Below are 23,763 nucleotides of genomic sequence, written 5' to 3'. Positions count from 1 at the left end.
GGCTTGCTCCAGTGCTGCGTGGAGTCAGGATGAGCTACCCAGTAAATAGATCAATCTGGGAAGGTTGATGCCTTCTTCCCCACCTTGCAGCTCTGTCACACCCAGTCGCTGCTATCCCCACGGGGCTGTGACCCAGTCAGTTATCTGCAGTAAGCAGATACTCCAGAGGTTTGCACCTACCTAAGTCACAGGGTAGTCTGTGTCTTCTCATCTAGGCCGCTGCTTTCTGTCTTTATCCAGCAGGGAGTGGTGTGGCCTGCCAACCTCGGGCACTTGATGGAGGCTGGAGGTGTTCATTCAGTTCCAGCCCCACCCTTAGTTTATGTTACTGGGTGAACGGCACAACCCTGTGGGAGTTTGTTTCTGACCCTTCTAGATTCCTCTGCAGTGGAGAGGCTGATTTGAGTTCCCAGAACCTGTGCCTTAGGCCCTGTCTTTACTCCTGCGGGTTTGTATTCGCAGCACAATTAGTTGTCAGCTGTAGCCTCTTGGCCTCTTTTGTCTATAGGCTGGTGATTCCCTGAGGGTCAGGTGCGTCTTAGGCTCAGTAAAGCGGTCCTCTGGATCAGCCCCACCCTGGGAGTTTCCTGGCTCTGCGGGTGTGTTTTCTAGTCCCCGTGTTCCACCCAGGTCGGTACTGCCTCAGGCAAACCCTTTACTCACGGGGCCTGTGTTTCAGTCTCAGGTCTGTTCCGTGGTGGTTGCCGTCTGAGAAGATGCTCGGCCTCATCTGGTTACCCAGGGAGACAGGAGGAGAGGCTATGGGATATCTGGGGGTGGGCCTTGTTATTGCTGAAGATGGCTGTTGCTCTGCACCTTGGGGCACCACTGCTCCAGTGTGATTCCCTCTTAGCCGACCGTCGTCTTCTCACTTCTGTGCTGCAGAATCAGCACTGGCCAGCTGCAGTCCAGGTCCTGTCTATACCTCTCGAGAGTTCACTCAAGAATCTGGACTCCTGGGGGGACAGGTCTCCAGATCACGGAGTGAGAGTGGAGGGGAGTGCTGGGAGCTCAGAGTTGCAGGTCGTAACACCAAGCTCATTGAGACCAAATGAACAAATAAACAGATACAAAGGTTACCAGGCACACGGGCCCATAGATACAGAAATAGATGGAAACACATAGACAAACAGGCAACACCCACGACAGTAGCAATATAAAAAGAACTGCAATAAAAATAGTGATAATCATAAAATAATTGAAAGAAAGAAAAAAAAGAGAAAAAGTGGTGTTAGTAAAAATGTTAAAAGAGAGGAAAGAAGAAATTAAAATTAGAAAACACAGAAATAAAAAATATATCTATATAAAAAGTAATAATGAAAAATTATCGAAAGCTCCTCCAAGAAAATGGTGAGGAAAAAACAGAACAAAACAAAAAAAACCCTCCAAAAACCAAACCAAACAAAACAAAAAAAAGGCACCAACTACAAAAATATTCTTGCGTGTTGAAATATACCTATGTACATCTATATGTCTGCTGTAGGGATCAACTTTCGTAGTATATTCATATTGCAATATACTTTCTGGACACCAGGTGGCGCTGTGAGTGGTTCCAAGGCTCATACCTGATTTACAGTTTATACTGTTACTATGGTAACCACCTTCCATGGCTAATCGCCATTTTGGAATTTCTGTAAAATTTTGTTGCCTAAGAATTGTGTAACCTCGCCTGTTCTTTTCCAGACAGCACTTGTGATCGACCTTCCCACTCAGTGCAGGTGTCCTCGCTTCCTAAGTCCCTCCACTGTGTTCCCAGGTTCTCCTGCAAACTGGTGACTGCAGTCGGCTGTGGTGATAGTGCTGCTGGGTGTGCGGTCGCTGGTGGGTTTGTGGCTTTAGCGGCTGTAGCTGGTTCCCAGGGCTGAAGCCGGGTCTGCGGCTTCAGCGGCTGTAGCCGGTTCCCGTGGTTGGAGCGTTCGGGGACCTTATTCTGAGTTTTATGGTTCAGAATTTCCCTTTTGGATCGGCACCCGCCAGTTCACCACACAGCCTGAACTGCTAGCCCCCTCCAACACCTGGGGGAAAGGTGCCCGCCCTTTTGGTAGTTCAAAATGTCTGTTTCCCAGGCAGGATCCCTTCCCTTCAATTGTCCAACAGGTTGCCCAGCTCCCCGTGGTTTTGAGTGGTTCTCCTTTCAGATGCCTCCCTCAGTTCAGGAATAAATATTTGTCAGTTGGGTTTTGTCAGCATTTACAAGCTGCTCACCTCCGTAGAGGAGGGGCCTGCTGACCGGCACGGCTGAGCAGGGAAGAATCTCTACAACAGAGTCTGTGGTTTTAAATTACCCCTCATATATAGCAATCCGCCAGTTTGCTGAGAGTCTCCAGCTGTCTGTCCACTCCAATAATCCACACACAGGGAAGGTCCAGACCCCCTTTCCTCTCACCTGATGGCTTGGGAGAGGTGGGCTACACGTCCGTCCTGTCCGCCATCATGCTCCGCCTAGCTTCATGTCATCTTTAGGTACATTCTCTGCAGTGTTAACAATGTCATCTTCATCATCACTATTACTACAGTAACCTTGATTCAGAACCATTTCAGCTATTTCACCCTTGGTCAATGAATGAATAACTGGAGCCAGTTATCAGTGTTGAAAAAACTTCAATATCTACTTCTTTCAGCTTATTGATGGACTCTGAAGGTATATTTTTTTGCATAGATAAGGAGGTTAGAGATTGTATTTTTTTCTACTTCATATATGGAATCCTTCACAGTCACTAGCATGTTTGTCACTGTCATTGAAACATAGTGGTAGCCCAGAGGTTGTGTCAGGAAGATATAATTGAGTTTTGAAAGACTGTTTCAAGTATTGGCTGCAACAGGTCCAGCATTCTTCATGCTACACTCCTTTTGAAAACCCTCCATACCCATGCCTCTGTTCACTGCTACAAGCATGCTATTCAAGAAAGTGTGTGTGTGTGTGTTTTTAAGTGTTTTTATATTTACTCTTCATTGGTGTAAGGATAATACTGGTCACATGGCTGAATTTAACCATGTTCCCCCACTATGTTTGGGGGAAGTACATAGTGTAAACGTTTTAAAAAATTTATTTCCTTTTTGCTTGCCTGTTTCATTTTTCCTTCATAATATTTTTGATGAGAATTCAGCTGGTGGAAGAGCAGAACATTTATCAAGGAGTAACACTTCTGCAGTTCTCATTTAGCTTCTTGCAGTGAGCTCTAGCTGCTGGTGTAACTAGCTGGCTCTATGAGCAAATTTTGATAACCCCTATGTGTTTTTATAATCCTCTAATTCTCAGATTTTAGATTCTCAGGCCAGTAGGGCTTGATGACCAGAACCCTGTAACTTTTAACTACCTACTTGACCTTTCAGAGTTGGAAATGACAATTTCTGCAAGATAAAGGCATGAAGTTTCTGAAGGCCTCTGGGCAGACTTCCCATCACAAGACTCCTCATCCCTCACTAGTATGCCCAATGCTGATAGCCTCTTCTTAATTTCAACACATCCTGCCCCAAAGCAGGTAGCCCCTCCTAGGGGAGTCTTGTACTTTCCCTTAGAGAGATGGATTTGAGGTTGATTCTGAGTCCCTGTTCTCCAACAGTCATATGTCTTTCATATTAAAAATTTCTGTTTTCCTCAGCAATCTTCCTTGTCTCAAGACTGGCTCTTTGTGTATTGAGTAGCCAGACCTAGGCTGAAACCTACTTGTTTTGATCTCCTGGTACAAAATGTGAAACAGTTAGAAAAGATGTTGCTTTTTGTTAGCATAATAATGGACTGGTAAGAAATTCACTCTTTGAAGATAGTAAGGAGGAGGAAGATGGGAAGGAGGGAGGGAGAAGAAGAAGGGGAGAGGAGAATGCAAACTTTTGCCTGTCATAGCGCGTTTATACTTATGTTTGCTTTCTTCATTAGCTCGCCCTAGCATAGTTTTTCAGTCTTTGGCATTCTTAATTCTTGTAGGGGCTGTCCTGTTAGCCTGTTAGCTGTAGTCAGTATCTTTCTGGATCAGTAACGCCAAAACAGTGATGTTTCATCAGTATTCAGACTTGTTCTGGTGTCAGATTTTTATCAGCAATGACCTTGGCAAACACACCAATGAATTTCTCTGCTCCTTCATGATCAACCAAGGCTTTATTATGACAAATCTTATGAATTTAATATTGTCAAGCAATATTTGAATTGGTTTTGAATATTTATAATTCCTTTCAATTTTCAGTTCATCATGATCTTTGCTTGTTTCATGAAGTTAATGGAAAAAAATCCAAACTGCAAAATACACACACACACACTTTTTGTTAGAGTCTAAAGCTGTCACACTGGGTAGAGTGCTGTGGCATCATACCTTACAGCAACCTCCAACTCTTGGGCTTAAGTGATCTTGCCTCAGTTTTTCTATTTTTAGTAGAGACGAGGTTTCACTTTTTGCTCAGGCTGTTCTCAAACTCATGAGCCACCTTGCTTGGCCCAAAACTGCAAAATATTTTAAAGAGAATCTGAGTCTATTGGGTATGACCAGTGGCTTGGAATACATGGCCTCAAGAGGTCCTGGAAAATGTGCCTAAGGCAGCTGGGTTACAGTTTTGGTTTTATACATTCATGGAGACAGGAATGACATGTAAAGTCATAAAACAGCACGTGGAAGGTGTACATTGATTGGCCAGAAAAGCAGAACATCTGGGGGTGTGGGGGGTTGTAGCTTGAAGGGAGGTTTAAAGATTCTTTGATTTGTAATTGGTTAAAGAAATGAAGCTTTGTCTAAAGCCTTGAACCATTTTAAGTTTAAGATGTATGTTAGAGACAAACTACTAGACATCTGCCAAAACTTAAATTCTCTAGTAAGTAAATTGATGGCCTGCAGGTGTGGTATAAGCTTTGCTTAGGTGTTGTTAATGATTTAGTATCTTATTGTTACAAAGAGTATCTCCAAAAGGGAGAGGGCATGACCATATGTGTCTGACCACCCTTCTCCTCATAGCCAGTGATTTAGCTTTAGGGTTATTCTGGGGTCCTCTTGGCCAAGATGGGGACCTATAGTCAGCTGGGGGGAGGGGGGAGCTTACGAGTTTATTTTGGTTCACAGTGATTGGCATATTATTAAATGATACACATGAGTTCACTGTCATGCTGATGGATCCATTCTTTCAGTACACATTCAAGATCTTCATTTTTAGCTTTATCCAGTGTTTTTGTATTTTTCATTAACTTCTCTGCATCACTTTTAGCATAGAACTTCAACAGTTTATCCTTTTGTTTTTTCAGCTCATGTATAGTGGTCATTGTAACAGTTATTCTGTAAGATAACTGTTGCCCAGTTTCTCTAGCACCTTGACTTTCTGTGCTAGAGATGAACATAAGTGCTTTCTCTTTTATCACTGTTAACCTGTACTGGTGTCTGCAGCCCTTTTAGACATTTTCAGTAATATCATTATACCACTGAGCAGAGAATAAACAAAAAACACAGTAATACATATAAGCTGTTGGCCCCATGTGGAGCATTGTGAGGAGCCTGTTGTTGGTGTGTCTGGCATGCACATGTGCCATACTGTTATCCTTTGTGGTTGTGGTTACGTGGGGGAATCTGGGTGTGTGTGGAAAAGATAAATTGCAATTGAACAGTGTTGGGAAGTTCCTTTTTCCATTAGGGTAGCTGAATAAACTGTGTGTTGTGTGTCTGCGGTTTGACTATGACGTGTTACTTGAGGTCCAGTGTAGAATTTTTCACTCTGGAGTCATGTAAGTATGCAGAAAGTTTTGGATTTTAGAGCATTTTGGATTTCAAAGTTTCACATTAGGGATGATCAACCTGTATGTACTGATATAAAGATCTCCAGCATAGGTTTTATATGTATTGTTAAGTAAAAAGTACAAATAAGATATTAGTAAGTATGAAGAGTATAAAATGCTGTCTTATATATTAAAAAGGGGACGACTTAATATACAGGGGGGCCATAAAATTTGTCACGAACTTTGTGGCCACATTGTGTATTCATATTTGTATGAAGGTTTTGTAAGAGACTAATAAAAGTGGTTATTTGGGGGGGGATGTTGCTAGGCACATGAGGAACAGGGCTTGGAAAAAGAATGTTTACTGTATACTTTTTATATTGTTTGATTTTGGGGCCCTGAATGTATTGCTTATTAAAAATAAAATCTTAAATTTAAAAAATGCCTCAAAGAAAAAACTTTTTTTTTTTTTTTTTTTTTTGTCGTTAGTAAGCTAAAAAAGCTGAGTGAAGACAGTTTGACAAAGCAGCCTGAAGAAGTTTTTGATGTATTGGAGAAACTTGGAGAAGGGTAAGTACAAAAAATATGAAAGCATGGGAGGCCGAGGTGGGTGGATTGCCTGAGCTCATAGGTTTGAGACCAGCCTGAGCAAGAATGAGACCCTGTCTCTAAAAATAGTAGGGTGTTGTGGCTGGAACCTGCAGTCCCAGCTACTCAGGAGGCTGAGGCAAGAGAATCGCTTGAGCCCAAGAGTTAGAGGTTACTGTGAGCTATGATACCATGGCACTGTACCGAAGGTGACAAAGTGTGACTCTGTCTCAAAAAAAAAAAGAAAGCATTCAGATAGTAGTAAAACAATTAGAAAATACTATACGATGTTAATCTTGTAACTGGAGTATATTTGCTTAAATTGAATGTTTATAGTAATTAAATTGGCAGTTGGTATGGTATTTTAAAATTAGAATTTGCTAGATGTAGTAATGGTGTTTTTCAGAGAAGTTGGCCATGTTACATATATCAGGGAAAAGCAAGAAATGTGCTGTGAAATAATTTCCAGAAGGTTTGTTAGTTCATCATACGTGGCATTCTCATTGACACATTGACTGGCACACTAAAAATAATTTCCCTGGAGCCATGGTGTTTTATTAGGACAAGATAGGTCAGGAGATGTGTGAGTTACATATGCATCATGAGGCCCTGGGTTCAAAACTAGCATAAGTTATAGAGTTCACCTGGCAGTTAATTTAATAAGCCAAAAGATTTTGGTTTTCTTTTCTTTTCTTTTTTTTGCAGTTTTTAGGGCTGGGTTTGAGCCCGCCACCTCTGGCATATGGGGCTGGAGCCCTACTCCTTTGAGCCACAGGCACCACCCTTAGCTATGTGCTGTTTTATAAGAGAGCTATGTAAAACAAAAAGTGGAAATATAAGGATATTTTTTATAAAAAATTGAATAAGAAAGAGATAAACATACAAATAACAACAAAAAAACCACATCATGAGATAAAGTTAAAAGATCTCTGCTGAATAAAGAGGGATATTACATAATAATATAAAAGACATTGTATAACAGAATGTATGTCAGACAATATGGCAGCTTAGAGTTATGACAGAACAGCTGTTAGTAATTTCAGGAATCTAGTAAAAGTAGAATTGTATGGGAAATTGCAGTATATCTCTTTCAGAATTGGGCAGATGTAATAGAAAAAAGATAAGACATAGAGAGGGATTAAACATAAACTTGATTACAGATAAGTATTATGAAGTTTTTACATTTCTAAGTTATAAAAACATAACTATATATACATATATATATCTTTGTAGTCCTCCTCTTTTTTGAGGTATTTTCCTGGGCTAATGATAAAATAAAAAACTTCCAATTCTAAAAAAATAGAGATTTTTATAGGTCACAATTTCTGATTACACTCTCCCAAATTAGAAAAAAGTAATTACAATGGGAAAAAAACCTCACACTAGAAATTAGGAAACATAATCCAAAGTGACCAGTGGATTGAAGATAATATTACAAATTATTTAGAAAACAGTAAAAGGAAAACACATGGTACCAATATCTGTGGAATACAATAAAACTACAGAAAAAGTTTTAGTTTTTATATTCTTTCATTACTAAAGAAGAAAGGCAGAAAGTAAAACTTAGTACTTATTTAAAGTACTTAGGAAAATAATAAAATATACTAAAAGAAACTAGGATGAGAGAATTAAAGGAATGGCTGAAATGAATAAAATGGAAAATAAAAATATAGAAATGAAAGAATTAAAGCATCTGAACAAAATACTAAAATATTTTGTCTCTTCTGATGTTGATTAAGGAAAATAGAACAAAAATATAGAAGATTTGGAATAAGAAAAAACACAGAGTTACTGACAGAGAAACAATTTGAAGAATTGAGAAAGTACCATATGCTGCTCTGTGACAACTAATTTGAAAATCTAGAAGGAAAGATGATTCCCTAATAAAGTCTAAATTCTGTGAATTGACCCTCTAAGAAGTCAAAACTTAAGTAAATCACTTGCCACAGAAATGATTGAAAGGTGATTAAATACCTATTAGTTAAAAAGGGACCAGTTCATAGGGTCATTATTCAAAATAGCCAACACGTGGAAACAGCCCACATGTCTATTAGCTAATGAATGATTAAAAAAAATGTGTTATGTCCATACAGTGACAGTTTAGCCATAAAAAGGAATGAAGTATTGATACATGCTACAGGGTCGTTGGACCTCAAAAATATTATGCCAAGTGAAAGATGCCAAATACAAATGGTCATATATTATGATTTTGTTTATATGAAGTATGTAGAGTAGATAAATTTATAGAGACCAAAAGCAGATTCCGTATCTTTGGGAACTACATAGAGATATAAGTTATACATCACTGTGAACCATGCTATATGCTACTGAACTCTATACTTTAAAATGTTTAAAATAGTGAATTTTGTGTTGGGTATATTTTACCTCCTCACCAAAAAAGGTACCAGATATGTTTTATCTAGTACTTAAAACACAAACAATTGTGTTATTTTTCTGAAGCCAGCATAACTTTAGTATTAAAACCTAGATGTGGGTTCCTTGGATCTGGGCACCGTGAGTCTGGGGATATAGGATTCCAGGCATCTCTGGCTGGTGGGATCTGCCTATCATCACCCCTGAGAGGACACAGGGAGTCAGCGAGAGACTTCTGGACCCCAAGAGGAGGACTAAAACAGTGGAAAACCGGCAAGTGGTCGTGTGTGTTTAATCCATCTAAACCCGCCCGCAACTTCCACAGGCACGAAAACTTCAAGAGCAAGAGGAAGTGAAAGGAAAATTAGGGCAAGGAAACAGATAAAAGAAATCACCCATGAGGAAGAATCAGCAGAAAACTCCAGGCAACATGAAGAACCAGTCCAGAACAACCCCGCCAAGGGACCATGAGGTAGCTACTGCAGAGGATTCCACCTATACAGAAATGTTAGGAATGACAGAAAGGGAATTTAGAATACACATGTTGAAAACAATGAAAGAAATGATGGAAACAATGAAGGAAACTGCTAATAAAGTGGAAAATAACCAAAAGGAAATTCAAAAACAGAATCAAATAAGAGATGAACGATATGAAGAATATAAAAAGGATATAGCAGAGCTGAAGGAAATGAAACAGTCAATCAGGGAACTTAAAGATGCAATGGAAAGTATCAGCAACAGGTTAGACCATGCAGAAGAAAGAATTTCAGATGTCGAAGACAAAGTTTTTGAGATAACTCAGATAGTAAAAGAGGCAGAAAAGAAAAGAGAGAAAGCAGAACGTTCACTGCCAGAATTATGGGACTTTATGAAGCGTTCCAACATACGAGTTATAGGAATTCCAGAAGGGGAAGAAGAATGCCCCAGAGGAATGGAAGCCATACTAGAGAATATTATAAAAGAAAATTTCCCAAACATCACCAAAGATTCTGACACACTGCTTTCAGAGGGCTATCGGACCCCAGGTCGCCTCAGCTCTAACCGAGCTTCTCCAAGACACATTGTGATGAACCTGTCCAAAGTCAAGAGAAAAGAAAAGATTCTGCAAGCTGCCAGGAGTAAGCGCCAGTTGACCTACAGGGGCAAATCCATCAGATTGACCGCAGACTTCTCTAATGAAACTTTCCAAGCAAGAAGACAATGGTCATCTACCTTTAATCTACTTAAACAGAACAATTTCCAGCCCAGAATTCTGTATCCTGCTAAGCTAAGCTTCAGAATTGACGGAGAAATCAAATCATTTACGGATATACAAACATTGAGGAAATTCGCCACAACAAGACCAGCTCTACAGGAAATACTTCAACCTGTTCTGCACACTGACCACCACAATGGATCAGTAGCAAAGTAAGAACTCAGAAATTAAAGGACAGAACCAAACCTCCACACTGATGCAAAAGATAAAACTAAGCAATGGACTCTCACAAAATAAGACGAATAGAATACTACCACACTTATCAATTATCTCAATAAATGTTAATGGCTTGAATTCCCCACTGAAGAGACATAGATTGGTTGACTGGATTAAAAAACACAAGCCATCCATTTGGTGTCTGCAAGAAACACACCTGGCTTCAAAAGACAAATTAAAGCTCCTAGTCAAGGGTTGGAAGACAATTTTTCAGGCAAATGGAATTCAGAAGAAAAGAGGAGTTGCAATCTTATTTTCAGATACATGTGGATTTAAAGCAACTAAAGTCAAAAAAGACAAAGATGGTCACTTTATATTGGTCAAGGGAAAAATACAAGAAGAAGACATTTCAATTCTAAATATCTATGCACCCAATTTAAATGCTCCCAGATTCTTGAAACAGACCTTACTCAGTCTGAGCAATATGATATCTGATAATACCATAATAACAGGGGACCTTAACACTCCTCTTACAGAGCTGGACAGATCCTCTAAACAGAAATTAAACAAGGATATAAGAGACTTAAATGAGACCCTAGAACAACTGTGCTTTATAGACGCATATAGAACACTCCATCCCAAAGATAAAGAATATACATTCTTCTCATCACCCCATGGAACATTCTCCAAAATTGATCATATCCTGGGACACAAAACAAATATCAACAGAATCAAAAGAATCGAAATTTTACCTTGTATCTTCTCAGACCATAAGGCACTAAAGGTGGAACTCAACTCTTAACAAAAATGCTCGACCCCACCCAAAGGCATGGAAACTAAACAATCTTCTGTTGAATAACAGATGGGTGAAGGAAGAAATAAAACAGGAAATCATTAACTTCCTTGAGCATAACAACAATGAAGACACATTGTTACCAAACCTGTGGGATACTGCAAAAGCAGTTTTGAGAGGAAAATTCCTCGGTTTAGATGCCTACATTCGAAAAACAGAAAGAGAGCACATCAACAATCTCACAAGAGATCTTATGGAATTGGAAAAAGAAGAACAATCTAAGCCTAAACTCAGTAGAAGAAAAGAAATATCCAAAATCAAATCAGAGATCAATGAAATTGAAAACAAAAGAATCATTCAGAAAATTAATGAAACAAGGAGTTGGTTTTTTGAAAAAATAAATAAAATAGATAAACCATTGGCCAGACTAACGAGGAATAGAAAAGTAAAATCTCTAGTAACCTCAATCAGAAATGATAAAGGGGAAATAACAACTGATCCCACAGAGATACAAGAGATCATCTCTGAATACTACCAGAAACTCTATGCCCAGAAATTTGACAACGTGAAAGAAATGGATCAATATTTGGAATCACACCCTCTCCCTAGAGTCAGCCGGGAAGAAATAGAGCTCCTGAACAGACCAATTTCCAGCACTGAGATCAAAGAAACAATAAAAAATCTTCCAACCAAAAAATGCCCTGGTCCAGATGGCTTCACTCCAGAATTCTATCAAACCTTCAAGGAAGAGCTTATTCCTGTACTGCAGAAATTATTCCAAAAAATTGAGGAAGAAGGAATCTTCCCCAACACATTCTATGAAGCAACATCACCCTGATACCAAAACCAGGAAAAGACCCAAACAAAAAGGAGAATTTCAGACCAATCTCACTCATGAACATAGACGCAAAAATTCTCAACAAAATCCTAGCCAATGGATTTCAGCTTATCATCAAAAAAGTCATTCATCATGATCAAGTAGGCTTCATCCCAGGGATGCAAGGCTTGTTTAACATACGCAAGTCTATAAATGTTATCCACCATATTAACAGAGGCAAAAATAAAGATCACATCATCCTCTCAATAGATGCAGAAAAAGCATTTGATAAAATCCAGCATCCTTTTCTAATTAGAACACTGAAGAGTATAGGCATAGGTGGCACATTTCTAAAACTGATTGAAGCTATCTATGACAAACCCACAGCCAATATTTTACTGAATGGAGTAAAACTGAAAGCTTTTCCTCTTAGAACTGGAACCAGACAAGGTTGTCCTCTGTCACCTTTACTATTCAACGTAGTGCTGGAAGTTCTAGCCAATACAATTAGGCAAGACAAGGAAATAAAGGGAATCCAAATGGGAGCAGAGGAGGTCAAACTCTCCCTCTTTGCTGACGACATGATCTTATACTTAGAGAACCCCAAAGACTCAACCTCAATACTCCTAGAAGTCATCAAAAAATACAGTAATGTTTCAGGATATAAAATCAATGTCCGCAAGTCAGTAGCCTTTGTGTACACCAATAACAGTCAAGATGAGAAGCTAATTAAGGACACAACTCCCTTCACCATAGTCTCAAAGAAAATGAAATACCTAGGAATATACCTATCGAAGGAGGTGAAGGACCTCTATAAAGAAAACTATGAAATCCTCAGAAAGGAAATAGCAGAGGATATTAACAAATGGAAGAACATACCATGCTCATGGATGGGAAGAATCAACATTGTTAAAATGTCTATACTTCCCAAAGCAATCTACCTATTCAATGCCATTCCTATCAAAATACCAACATCATACTTTCAAGATTTGGAAAAAATGATTCTGCATTTTGTATGGAACGTGGAAAAAACCCCGTATAGCTAAGGCAGTTCTCTGTAACAAAAATAAAGCTGGGGGCATCAGCATACCAGATTTTAGTCTGTACTACAAAGCCATAGTGCTCATGACAGCATGGTACTGGCACAAGAACAGAGACATAGACACTTGAAATCGAATTGAAAACCAAGAAATGAAACTAACATTTTACAACCACCTAATCTTTGATAAACCAAACAAGAACATACCTTGGGGGAAAGACTCCCTATTCAATAAATGGCGTTGGGAGAACTGGATGTTTACATGTAAAAGACTGAAACTGGACCCACACCTTTCCCCACTCACAAAAATTGATTCAAGATGGATAAAGGACTTAAATTTAAGGCATGAAACAATAAAAATCCTCCAAGAAAGCATAGGAAAAACACTGGAAGATTTTGGCCTGGGGAAAGACTTCATGAAGAAGACTGCCATGGCAATTGCAACAACACCAAAAATAAACAAATGGGACTTCATTAAACTGAAAAGCTTCTGTACAGCTAAGGAGACAATAACCAAAGCAAAGAGACAACCTACACAATGGGAAAGGATATTTGCATATTTTCAATCAGACAAAAGCTTGATAACTAGGATCTATAGAGAACTCAAATTAATCCACTTGAAAAAAGCCAACAATCCCTTATATCAATGGGCAAGAGATATGAATAGAATTTTCTGTAAAGACGACAGACAAATGGCTAACAAACACATGAAAAAATGTTCATCATCTCTATATATTAGAGAAATGCAAATCAAAACAACCCTAAGATATCATCTAACCCCAGTGAGAATGGCCCACATCACAAAATCTCAAAACTGCAGATGCTGGCGTGGATGTGGAGAGAAGGGAACACTTTTACACTGCTGATGGGAATGCAAACTAGTACAACCTTTCTGGAAGGAAGTATGGAGAAACCTCAAAGCACTCAAGCTAGACCTCCCATTTGATCCTGCAATCCCATTACTGGGCATCTACCCAGAAGGAAAGAAATCCTTTTATCATAAGGACACTTGTACTAGACTGTTTATTGCAGCTCAATTTACAATCGCCAAAATGTGGAAACAGCCTAAATGCCCACCAACCCGGGAATGGATTAAGAAGCTGTGGTATATGTATACCATGGAATACTATTCAGCCATTAAAAAAATTGGAGACTTTACATCCTTCGTATTAACCTGGATGGACGTGGAAGACATTATTCTTAGTAAAGCATCGCAAGAATGGAGAAGCATGAATCCTATGTACTCAATTTTGATATGAGGACAATTAATGACAATTATGGTTATGGGGGGGAAGCAGAAAGAGGGAAGGAGGGAGGTGGGTGGGGCCTTGGTATGTGTCACACTTTATGGGGGCAAGACATGATTGCAAGAGGGTCTTTACCTAACAATTGCAATCAGTGTAACCTGGCTTATTGTACCCTCAATGAATCCCCAACAATAAAAAAAAAAAAAATAAATAAAAAAAAAAAACAACCTAGATGTGGAATTAAAAAGCACTGTAATTGAGCCTTGCTTTGCTACCCATTATGGTTAGCATACCTACCTTTTTTCAGGTGGTTACATGTTGCCATTTCCCTTGTCCCAGGAGAAGGACATTATCTATTAAATTCAGGGAGGCTAGGCCAGGCATGTAGGCTCAGGCCTGTAATCCTCGCTTTCTGGAAGGCCGAGCCGGTGGAGTGCTTGAGCTCATGAGTTTGAGACCAGCCTGAGCAAAAGCGAGACCCCATCTCTAAAAAAAGAAAAAAGAATAGCCTACAAAAAGAAAAAACAAAAAGAAACAAACGAATAGCTGGGCCAGCTAAAACAACAATGACAACTGCAACAAAAAATAGCTGGGCGTTGTGTCGGGTGTGCCTATAGTCCCAACTACTTGGAAGGCTGAGGCAAGAGGATCACTTGAGCCCGAAAGTTTGAAGTTGCTGTGAGCGCCCTGGCACTCTACCGAGGGTGACAAAGTATGACTCTGTCTCAAAAAGAAAAAAAAATTCAAGGAGTCAATTTCAGTGTTGGGTTTTCTGTTGTCTCTCTCTTGGGCTGTAGAGCTTTCACTGATGCTGGGTGTCCTCTGGACCTTTTCTGTAAACATATTTAGGAAGTGGATGAGCAAGTCACATATGCCCATTCTAGTATTTCATTGCCTTGAGCCTTTGATCTTCCTTCAATGTATATAAGGAGGATTGCTTGGCATCTTGCTTTATGTAGGCCTCTTTTGAGTCCAGGTTTCAGTTAACTAGCTGAGCAAACTGTTAGGGACACCCCTAACATGAACTAACACACTGTGTCTAGAATCTCTGGTCTTGTATCCTTATTATAAATTCCTATCTCCCTGGAAATCTTAGAATTCATTCCCACACATTATTTAGGGTTCTGCTGATAAAAAGTTCGCAAAAATCCTACAGCTTTTTTGATGAGAATATTATTTGCTTTGGAGTTAGATTTTCCAGTCATCCTTGATGTTTTTGGGGATTTGAGTGTAATTATGGGTCTAGAAACAATGAAAGGTAGTGGTGGAGTGTTCCAGAGGAGGATCCACATTCTCCTGAAAAATGATTGTCTAGGGGTGAGGTAGAGAGAATCTTTAGGCATTGAGAGGCTAATTTTCTCAGACTGGAGGGCAGGGTTGATTTTTGCTAGCAAAGGAGGCATGGTAGGATTTGGAGGTTTAGGTTACTTAGATGAATGATAATCTACCTAAATGTCCCAATACCAGTTTTCTGGGTACCTCTCTTTATTGTTAAATACCTTAACTTTTGACATATCAGACCTGGTGGTGTTGTGAATTCAGTTTGCTGTATAATCCAGCTTTCAGGAAGATTGCGTTTTCAGTTTAATTTTCAGAAATTTCAGTGCTGTGTCTATAAGGAATAAATTCTTTTGAGGCATTTAGAAGTTTTCTGGTTATTTCAGACTTGAGCTGGCCATTTAAGCCCTGAGCTTGTTATACATATGTATTTGTTCTATTTTAAAATTATTTGTCATCTATTAATGACTATAATAGTATTTTTTTTCATGTTTGTGATTTGATAATGTAAAAACTCCTAGCACAATATTTGGCTTACAGTAAGAACTCAAGTAGAAGGTTTTAACTTTGTTTCTTAAGTTCATACTAAAGTATAAGTGATTTCTTCCTTCATTGTTTTTGCTTTTGAAAACAAATAAATATTTGTTTTATTTTTAATATTGAACATGTAAATAAATATTAATTAGCTGAGTTTCAAGAGTTGCAGCAGAGATAGCTTTTTTGGTAAGTAATTATTGGATCTTGTTCCTAACTTCATGTACATGTGAGTGTTTAGTCTTTCTCTTGAGGAGGAGAAGATAGTAAAAGGAGTATTTGAAGAGACCTTGGATCTGTAACTCAGGTAGATCGAGATTCCTGGCTTCTCTGACTTAGTATTATGCAGTAGCCAGATGAAGATGAAGCTGGAGATTCCTGGCTTCCCTGACTTCAGTGTTAATGCAGTGGCCAGATGAAGTTTTTTTTTTTTTTGAGACAGAGCCTCACATTGTCACTCTGGGTAGAGTGTTGTGGCATCACAGCTCATAGCAACCTCCAACTCCTGGGCTCAGGTGGTTCTCCTGCCTCTGTCTCCCAAGTAGCTGAAACTACAGGCGCCTGCCACAACACCCAACTATTTTTTGGTTCTAGCCATCATTGTTGTTTGGTGAGCCCGGGCTAGATTCGAACCTGCCAGCTCAGGTGTATGTGGCTGGCGCCTTAGCTGCTTGAGCCACAGGCGCCAAGCCCCAGATGAAGTTTTTATCTGGGTCTGGGACTTTGATATTCTATGGCAGTGGTTTTCAAACCTTCCTAATGCCACGACCCTTTAATACAGTTCCTCATGTTGTGGTGACCCCAACCATAAAATTATTTTCGTTACGATTCATAATAGTGGCAAAATTACAGTTATGAAGTTGCAACGAAAATAATTAAGAAGGCCAAGAGCCACTGTTCTAGAGATTATTTTGTTTCTTTCCTCCTAATTTGGGAATTTGGCTATTTTTTAAAATTTATTTTTTTGTTTTCTTTACTCAATGGTTGCAAAGACGGGCTATTTTTAATTTTCTAAAAAAATTTTTATTTGCTTTTTTTTGTTGGTTTGTTTGTGAGACGGAGTCTTGCTCCATCGCCCTGGCTAGAGTACAGTGGCATGGTAATTGCTCACTGGAGCCTCAGAGCATCAAACTCCTGGGCTAAAGTTATCCTCTATCACAGCCTCCTAAGCAGCTGAAACTACAGGGATACACCATTGGATCAGTTAATTTTTCTATTTTTGGTGAAGACAGGGTCTTGCTCTTGCTGAGGCAGGTCTTGAACTCCTGACCTCAAGCAATCCTTCCACTTTGGCCTTTCAAAGTTCTAGGATTATAGGTGTGGACTGTACATGACCTTTGGCTGTTTTTTTTTTTTTTTTTTTTTTTGTAGAGACAGAGTCTCACCCTATGGCCCTCGGTAGAGTGTCATGGCATCACACAGCTCACAGCAACCTCCAGCTCCTGGGCTTAAGTGATTCTCCTGCCTCAGCCTCCCAAGTAGCTGGGACTATAGGCGCCCACCACAACGCCCAGCTATTTTTTGGTTGCAGTTCAGCCGGGGCCGGGTTTGAACCCGCCACCCTCGGTATATGGGGCCGGCGCCTTATCAACTGAGCCACAGGCGCCGCCCCCTTTGGCTGTTTTTAATTTCCATTTATATCTTCTCAATGCTGTGTTTGTTTGAGCTGGTAAACTATATGTCTGTCTCTTTCAGACATAAGAAAAATGGCATCTCATTATATATTAACTTGATTATTTTACGTCTGTAATGAAGCAGTTCAGATGTATTTCATTAACTTTCCTTATTTGTTTAATTTTTTTTTTTTTGTGGTGTGTCACTATGTCACCCTCAGTAGAGTGCTGCCACAACACTACTCACAGCAACCCCAAACTCTTGGCTTAAGCTATTCTCTTGCCTCAGCCTCCCAAGTAGCTGGGACTACAGGCACCCGTGACAATGCCTGGCTATTTTTTTTGTTGCAATTGTTGATTTTAGTTGACCTGGGCCGGGTTTGAATCCACCAGCCTCAGTGTGTGTGGCTGGTGCTCTACCCACTGAGCTATGGGCACCGCCTACTTTAATTTTTTAATGATTTAAATAATGTTTTAAATTGGAAAAGACAATGAATGAAAACTCATGGACTTTTTTTTATCTGGTAGTTATGATGTTTAATAGTAAAACAATAATGTCTTTTTTTTTTTTTTTAGGTCTTATGGAAGTGTATTTAAAGCAATACATAAGGAATCTGGTCAAGTTGTTGCAATTAAACAAGTACCTGTTGAGTCAGATCTTCAGGAAATAATCAAAGAAATTTCCATAATGCAGCAATGTGATAGGTATAAAGGAATCTTATTTTCTTTGTTTACCTTCATTTTGATGAGTTTTGCTAATAATGTATAATAAAACATATTCTCTGATTATCTGTTCAATTTTCTTTTCCATCTTCCCATTGGAAGAGAGACTAATCTTTTAGGGAAGGTGAGTATAGCTTTTTAGGGTTGTCTTTAGGACTTGCAGCTCTTTATAGCTTATCTGCTTAAAAGCAGAAGTGATGTTCTAAAAGAACAGATGGTGAAGAAAATGATCAAGTGTTTTTCTTATTTTCAGAAGTTGTATGGGTGAAAATGAGTTTTTGATATGAAGGGGGGTCATTTAACAATCTACAGTCGTGATTTATATAAATCTAATTCATTCAACCAACATTTACTGAGTATACTTAGTTGACTAGGATCTAAGAATATGAAAATGACTAAGATACTTTTTTCTTTTTGAGGGTCTGGTAGTCTAGTTGGGAAGACAAATATATAAACAAACAGCTCTGTTATAGCATAGTCCCTGTACTGACAGGTGCAAAGGGTGATGAGAGAACAAGAGGGCAGAGCATCTTCCTCAGCCTATGACTCAGGATATCTGGACTGCTGAAGGAATGGAGGGATGAGAAAGTAAAGAGAGTTACAGGTAGAAAGGTATGTGTAGAGTTACAGGTAGAAAAACAGCTTAATGGTATGTGCAGTGCTGACATCGAGTGGAAAGTATGGGACAGAAATTGGTATGAGATAAGGTTGGATAGGTTAAGGAGCTGAGGATAAAGGGTCTCGTATGCAATGTTAAGAGCCTGGACTTAATTCTGTAAGAGCTGCAGAGTGTATAAATTAGAACTGTTTTCAGCCTATAGTTGCTTAGCCACAGGCTAAGGCTTCTTTTCTTGTATTCCCTCATGCCTAATAGGGTCTTTGTCCACATGCTTATTAACTCTTGGCTATAAGAGGGCTGCTATAGCCCCAACCTTATGTTTACATTCCAGGCAGAAGGAAGAAAGGAAAGAGCAGGAAGAGGTGCTCCCAAGAACCCTCAGTCTAAGTCTTGTCAGAGTTGTCTCACATGGTAACTCTGGACACATTGTCACCCCTTATGAAATCACTACTATGTTAATAAGAGATTCATGGTAAACTTTTCTCCTGGCAGTATCTAAGATATGTATATGGCCAGGCATGGTGGTTTACATCTGTAATTAATTCCAGCACTTTGGGCGGCCAAGGTGGGAAGATCTCTGGCAGTTCCAGACCAGCCCGAGCAACGTGGTGAGACCCGTCTCTACAAAAAATAGAAAAATTAGCCCATATGGTGGGGCATGCCTATAGACCCAGCTACATGGGAAGCTGAGGCAGGAGGATACCTTGAGCTTAGGAGTTTGAGGTTGCAGCGAATTATGATTTTATCATTCTACTCGAGCTTGGGTGACAGAGTGAGACCCTATCTCCAAAAAGAAAAAAGAAAACCAAAACATTATAGAGTATGAGCTTTTTCAAAAGCTGATGAAGTGACCTAGTAATCCTAGAAGCACATCACTGCTTGGATATGTTCAGTTTTGCTTTTCTTTAGAGTATACTAAATATAAATATTTAGATTACATCACATAGTTTCTGTAAAGGCTATATAACTTGAAATTCAAGTGGTTATACAAGAAAAACAATACATTCCTCAATCTTCAGCTCAAAGTATATAATTGCAAAGGTATCCTAGACCTTGCTGTTGTTTAATCATTTTGTAACTTGATAAGAATGTGTTGCCTGTGCTCACTTCGGCAGCACATATACTAAAATTGGAATGATACAGAGAAGATTAGCATGGCCCCTGCGCAAGGATGACACTTAAATTTGTGAAGTGTTCCATATTTTTATCTGCCTCATTAGAATCCCTGAAAGTGATGAAGTGGCCTCGCAAGGCGCAGAGGCCATTCTCCATGAAATTATGAAAGAGAATTTTCCAGACATGCCAAGAGATTCTGAAATTCAGATAGCAGACAGTTTCAGAACCCCAGCACGACTCAGTCTGAATAAGACATCCCCCAGGCATATTGTAATTAACTTCACTAGTGTTAATGTGAAAGAGAAAATTCTGAAAACAGCCAGACGTAAGAAATCCATTACCTACAAAGGGAAGAATATTAGAATGACTGCAGATCTCTCTGCTGAAACTTTTCAAGCCAGAAGAGGGTGTCATCGACTTTTAATCTTCTAAAGCAAAATAACTTTCAACTCCAGATCCTGTATCCAGCTAAATTGAATTTCATTTATGATGGAGAAATTAAATATATATATATATTTTTTTTGTAGAGACAGAGTTTCACTTTATGGCCCTAGGTAGAGTGCCATGGCATCACATAGTTCAGCAACCTCCAAATCCTGGGCTTAAGTGATTCTCTTGCCTCAGCCTCCCAAGTAGCTGGGACTACAGGCGCCTGCCACAACACCCGGCTATTTTTTTGTTGCAGTTCGGCCGGGGCCAGGTTTGAACCCACCACCCTTGGTATACGGGGCCAGCGCCTTACCGACTGAGCCACAGGTGCCGCCTGAGAAATTAAATATTTTAATGACATTCACATGTTGAAGAAATTTGCCATAACCAAACCAGCTCTTTAGGATATTCTCAGACCTATCCTCCATAATGACCAGCCCAATCCTCTACCACAAAAATAAACTCACTTGGAAACTTTTGATCAAACTCCAACTTCCACAGTGGGGGAAGGATTAAAAATGTCCACTGGACTTTCGAAAAACTCAATACCCAAAATTTTACCAGACTTATCAATTTTCTCCATTAATGTGAACGGCTGAAACTGTCCTCTAAAGAGGCATAGATTAGCTGACTGGATACAAAAACTCAGGCCAGACATTTGCTGCATACAAGAGTCACATCTTACCTTAGAAGACAAATATAGACTCAGGGTGAAAGGATGGTTGTTCATATTTCAGGCAAATGGTAATCAGAAAAGAGCAGGTGTTGCAATTCTATTTGCAGACACAATGGGCTTTAAACCAACAAAAGTAAGGAAGGATAAGAATGGTCACTTCACATTTGTTAAGGGTAATACTCAATGTGATGAGATTTCAATTATGAATATTTAAGCACCCAACCAGAATGCGCCTCAATTTATAAGAGAAACTCTAACAGACATGAGCAACTTGATTTCCTCCAGCTCCAGAGTAGTCAGAGATTTCAACACTCCTTTGCCAGTGTTGGATAGATCCTCCAATAAGAAGCTGAGCAAAGACATTTTAGATTTAAACCTAACCATCCAACATTTGGATTTAGCAGACATCTACAGAACATTTCATCCCAACAACACTGAATACACATACTTCTCATCAGCCCATGGAACATACTCCAAAAGTGATCACATCTTAGGTCACAAGTCTAACCTCCGTAAATTTAAAGGAATAGAAATTATTCCTTGGCATCCTCTCGGACCACCATGGAATAAAAGTTGAACTCAATAACAACAGGAACCTGCATACGCATACAAAAACATGGAAGATAAATAACCTTATGCTGAATGATAGCTGGGTCAGAGATGAGATCAAGAAGGAAATTGCCAAATTTTTGGAACAAAACGACAATGAAGACATGAATTATCAGAACCTCTGGGATACTGCAAAAGCAGTCCTAAGAGGGAAATTTATAGCACTGCAAGCCTTCCTCAAGAGAACGGAAAGAGAGGAAGTTAACAACTTAGTGGAACATCTTAAGCAAGTGGAAAAGGAAGAACATTCCAACCCGAAACCCAGTACAAGAATAGAAATAACCAAAATTAGAGCAGAATTAAATGCAATTGAAAACAAAAGAAGTATACAACAGATCAATAAATCAAAAAGTTGGTTTTTTGAAAAGGTCAATAAAATAGATAAACCTTTGGCTAACCTAACCAGGAAAAAATGAGTAAAATCTCTAATTTCATCAATCGGAAACGACAAAGATGTTATAACAACAGACTCCTCAGAAATTCAATAAATCCTTAATGAATATTACAGGAAACTTTACTCTCAGAAATATGAAAACCTAAGGGAAATTGACGAATCTTTGGAAGCACGTCACCTTCTAAGATTTAGCCAGAATCATGTGGAAATGTTGAACAGGCCCATATCAAGTTTGAAATAGCATCAACAATACGAAATCTCCCTAAAAAGAAAAGCCTGGGACCAGATGGCTTCACGTCGGAATTCTATCAAACCTTTAAAGAGGAACTACTACCTATATTACTCAACCTGTTCCAAAATGTAGAAAAAGAAGGAAGACTACCCAACACGTTCTGTGAAGCAAACATCACCCTGATCCCCAAAACAGGAAAAGACCCAACAAGATAAGAAAATATAGCCCAATATCACTAATGAATATAGATGCAAAAATATTCAACAAGATGCTGACAAACAGAATCCAGCAACACATCAAACAAATTATACACCTGGACCAAGTCAGTTTTATCCCAGGGTCTCAAGGCTGGTTTAATATACATAAATCTATAAGTATAATTCAGCACATAAACAAATTAAAAAACAAAGACCATATGATTCTCTCAATTGATGCAGAAAAAGCTTTTGACAATATCCAGCATTCCTTCATGATCAGAACACTTAAGAAAATTGGTGTAGGGTGGTGCCTGTGGCTCAGTGAGTAGGGCGCCGGCCCCATATACCAAGGGTGGCTGGTTCAAACCCAGCCCCGGCTGAACTGCAACCAAAAAATAGCTGGGCGTTGTGGCGGGCGCCTGTAGTCCCAGCTGCTCGGGAGGCTGAGGCAGGAGAATCACGGAAGCCCAAGAGCTAGAGGGTGCTGTGAGTCCTGTGACATCATGGCACTCTACTGAAGGTGGTAAAGTGAGACTCTGTCTCTACCAAAAAAGAAAATTGGTATAGAAGGGACCTTTCTTAAACTGATAGGGGCCATCTATAGGAAACCCACAGCCAATATCGTATTGAACGGAGTTAAATTGAAATCATTTTCACTCAGATCAGGAACCAGACAAGGCTGCCCATTGTCTCCACTGCTCTTTAATATTGTAATGGAAGTTTTAGCAATCGCAATTAGGGAAGGAAAGGCGATCAAGGATATCCATATAGGGTCAGAAGAGGTCAAACTTTCACTGTTCACAGATGATATGATTGTATATCTGGAAAACACTAGGGATTCTACTACAAAACTCTTAGACGTGATCAAGGAATATAGCAGTGCCTCAGGTTACAAAATCAACATTCATAAATCGGTAGGCTTTATATATACCAACAATAGTCAAGGTGAAAAAACAGTTAAGGACTCTATTCCATTCACAATAGTACCAAAGATGATGAAATATTTGGGAGTTTATCTAACAAAGGACGTGAAGGATCTCTATAAAGAGAACTATGAAACTCTAAGAAAAGAAATAGCTGAAAACGTTAACAAATGGAAAAACATACCATGCTCATGGCTGGGAAGAATCAACATTGTTAAAATGTCCATACTACCCAAAGCAATGTACAATTTTAATGCAAACCCTATTAAAGCTCCATTTTCATACTTTAAAGATCTTGAAAAAACAATACTTCATTTTACATGGAGTCAGAAAAAACCTTGAATAGCCAAGACATTACTCAGAAATAAAAACAAAGCAGGAGGAATCACGCTATTAGACAGACCTCAGACTATACTATAAATCGATAGTGATCAAAACAGCATGGTACTGGCACAAAAACAGA

General features: G+C 39.2%; 1 protein-coding gene and 1 non-coding gene across 3 annotated transcripts in view; both read left to right on the top strand.

The window, feature by feature from the left end:
- Positions 1–23,763, top strand: part of STK3 (serine/threonine kinase 3) — a 393,987-nt gene that overhangs the window by 48,361 nt on the left and 321,863 nt on the right. For both annotated transcript variants that reach the window (XM_053559237.1, XM_053559238.1), the window contains exons 2-3: positions 6,179–6,259; positions 17,959–18,087. In XM_053559237.1, the coding sequence (XP_053415212.1) occupies positions 6,179–6,259; positions 17,959–18,087 (210 nt within the window). The remainder of the gene's footprint in view (positions 1–6,178; positions 6,260–17,958; positions 18,088–23,763) is intronic.
- Positions 19,824–19,930, top strand: LOC128564253 (U6 spliceosomal RNA). The gene has a single exon (XR_008374094.1). It is a non-coding gene; the product is annotated as a U6 spliceosomal RNA (small nuclear RNA).

This window comes from Nycticebus coucang, chromosome 13 (genome assembly GCF_027406575.1).
Source record: "Nycticebus coucang isolate mNycCou1 chromosome 13, mNycCou1.pri, whole genome shotgun sequence".
NCBI classification, from domain to species: Eukaryota; Metazoa; Chordata; class Mammalia; order Primates; family Lorisidae; genus Nycticebus; species Nycticebus coucang.
This window is presented reverse-complemented; position numbering and strand designations above follow the sequence as displayed.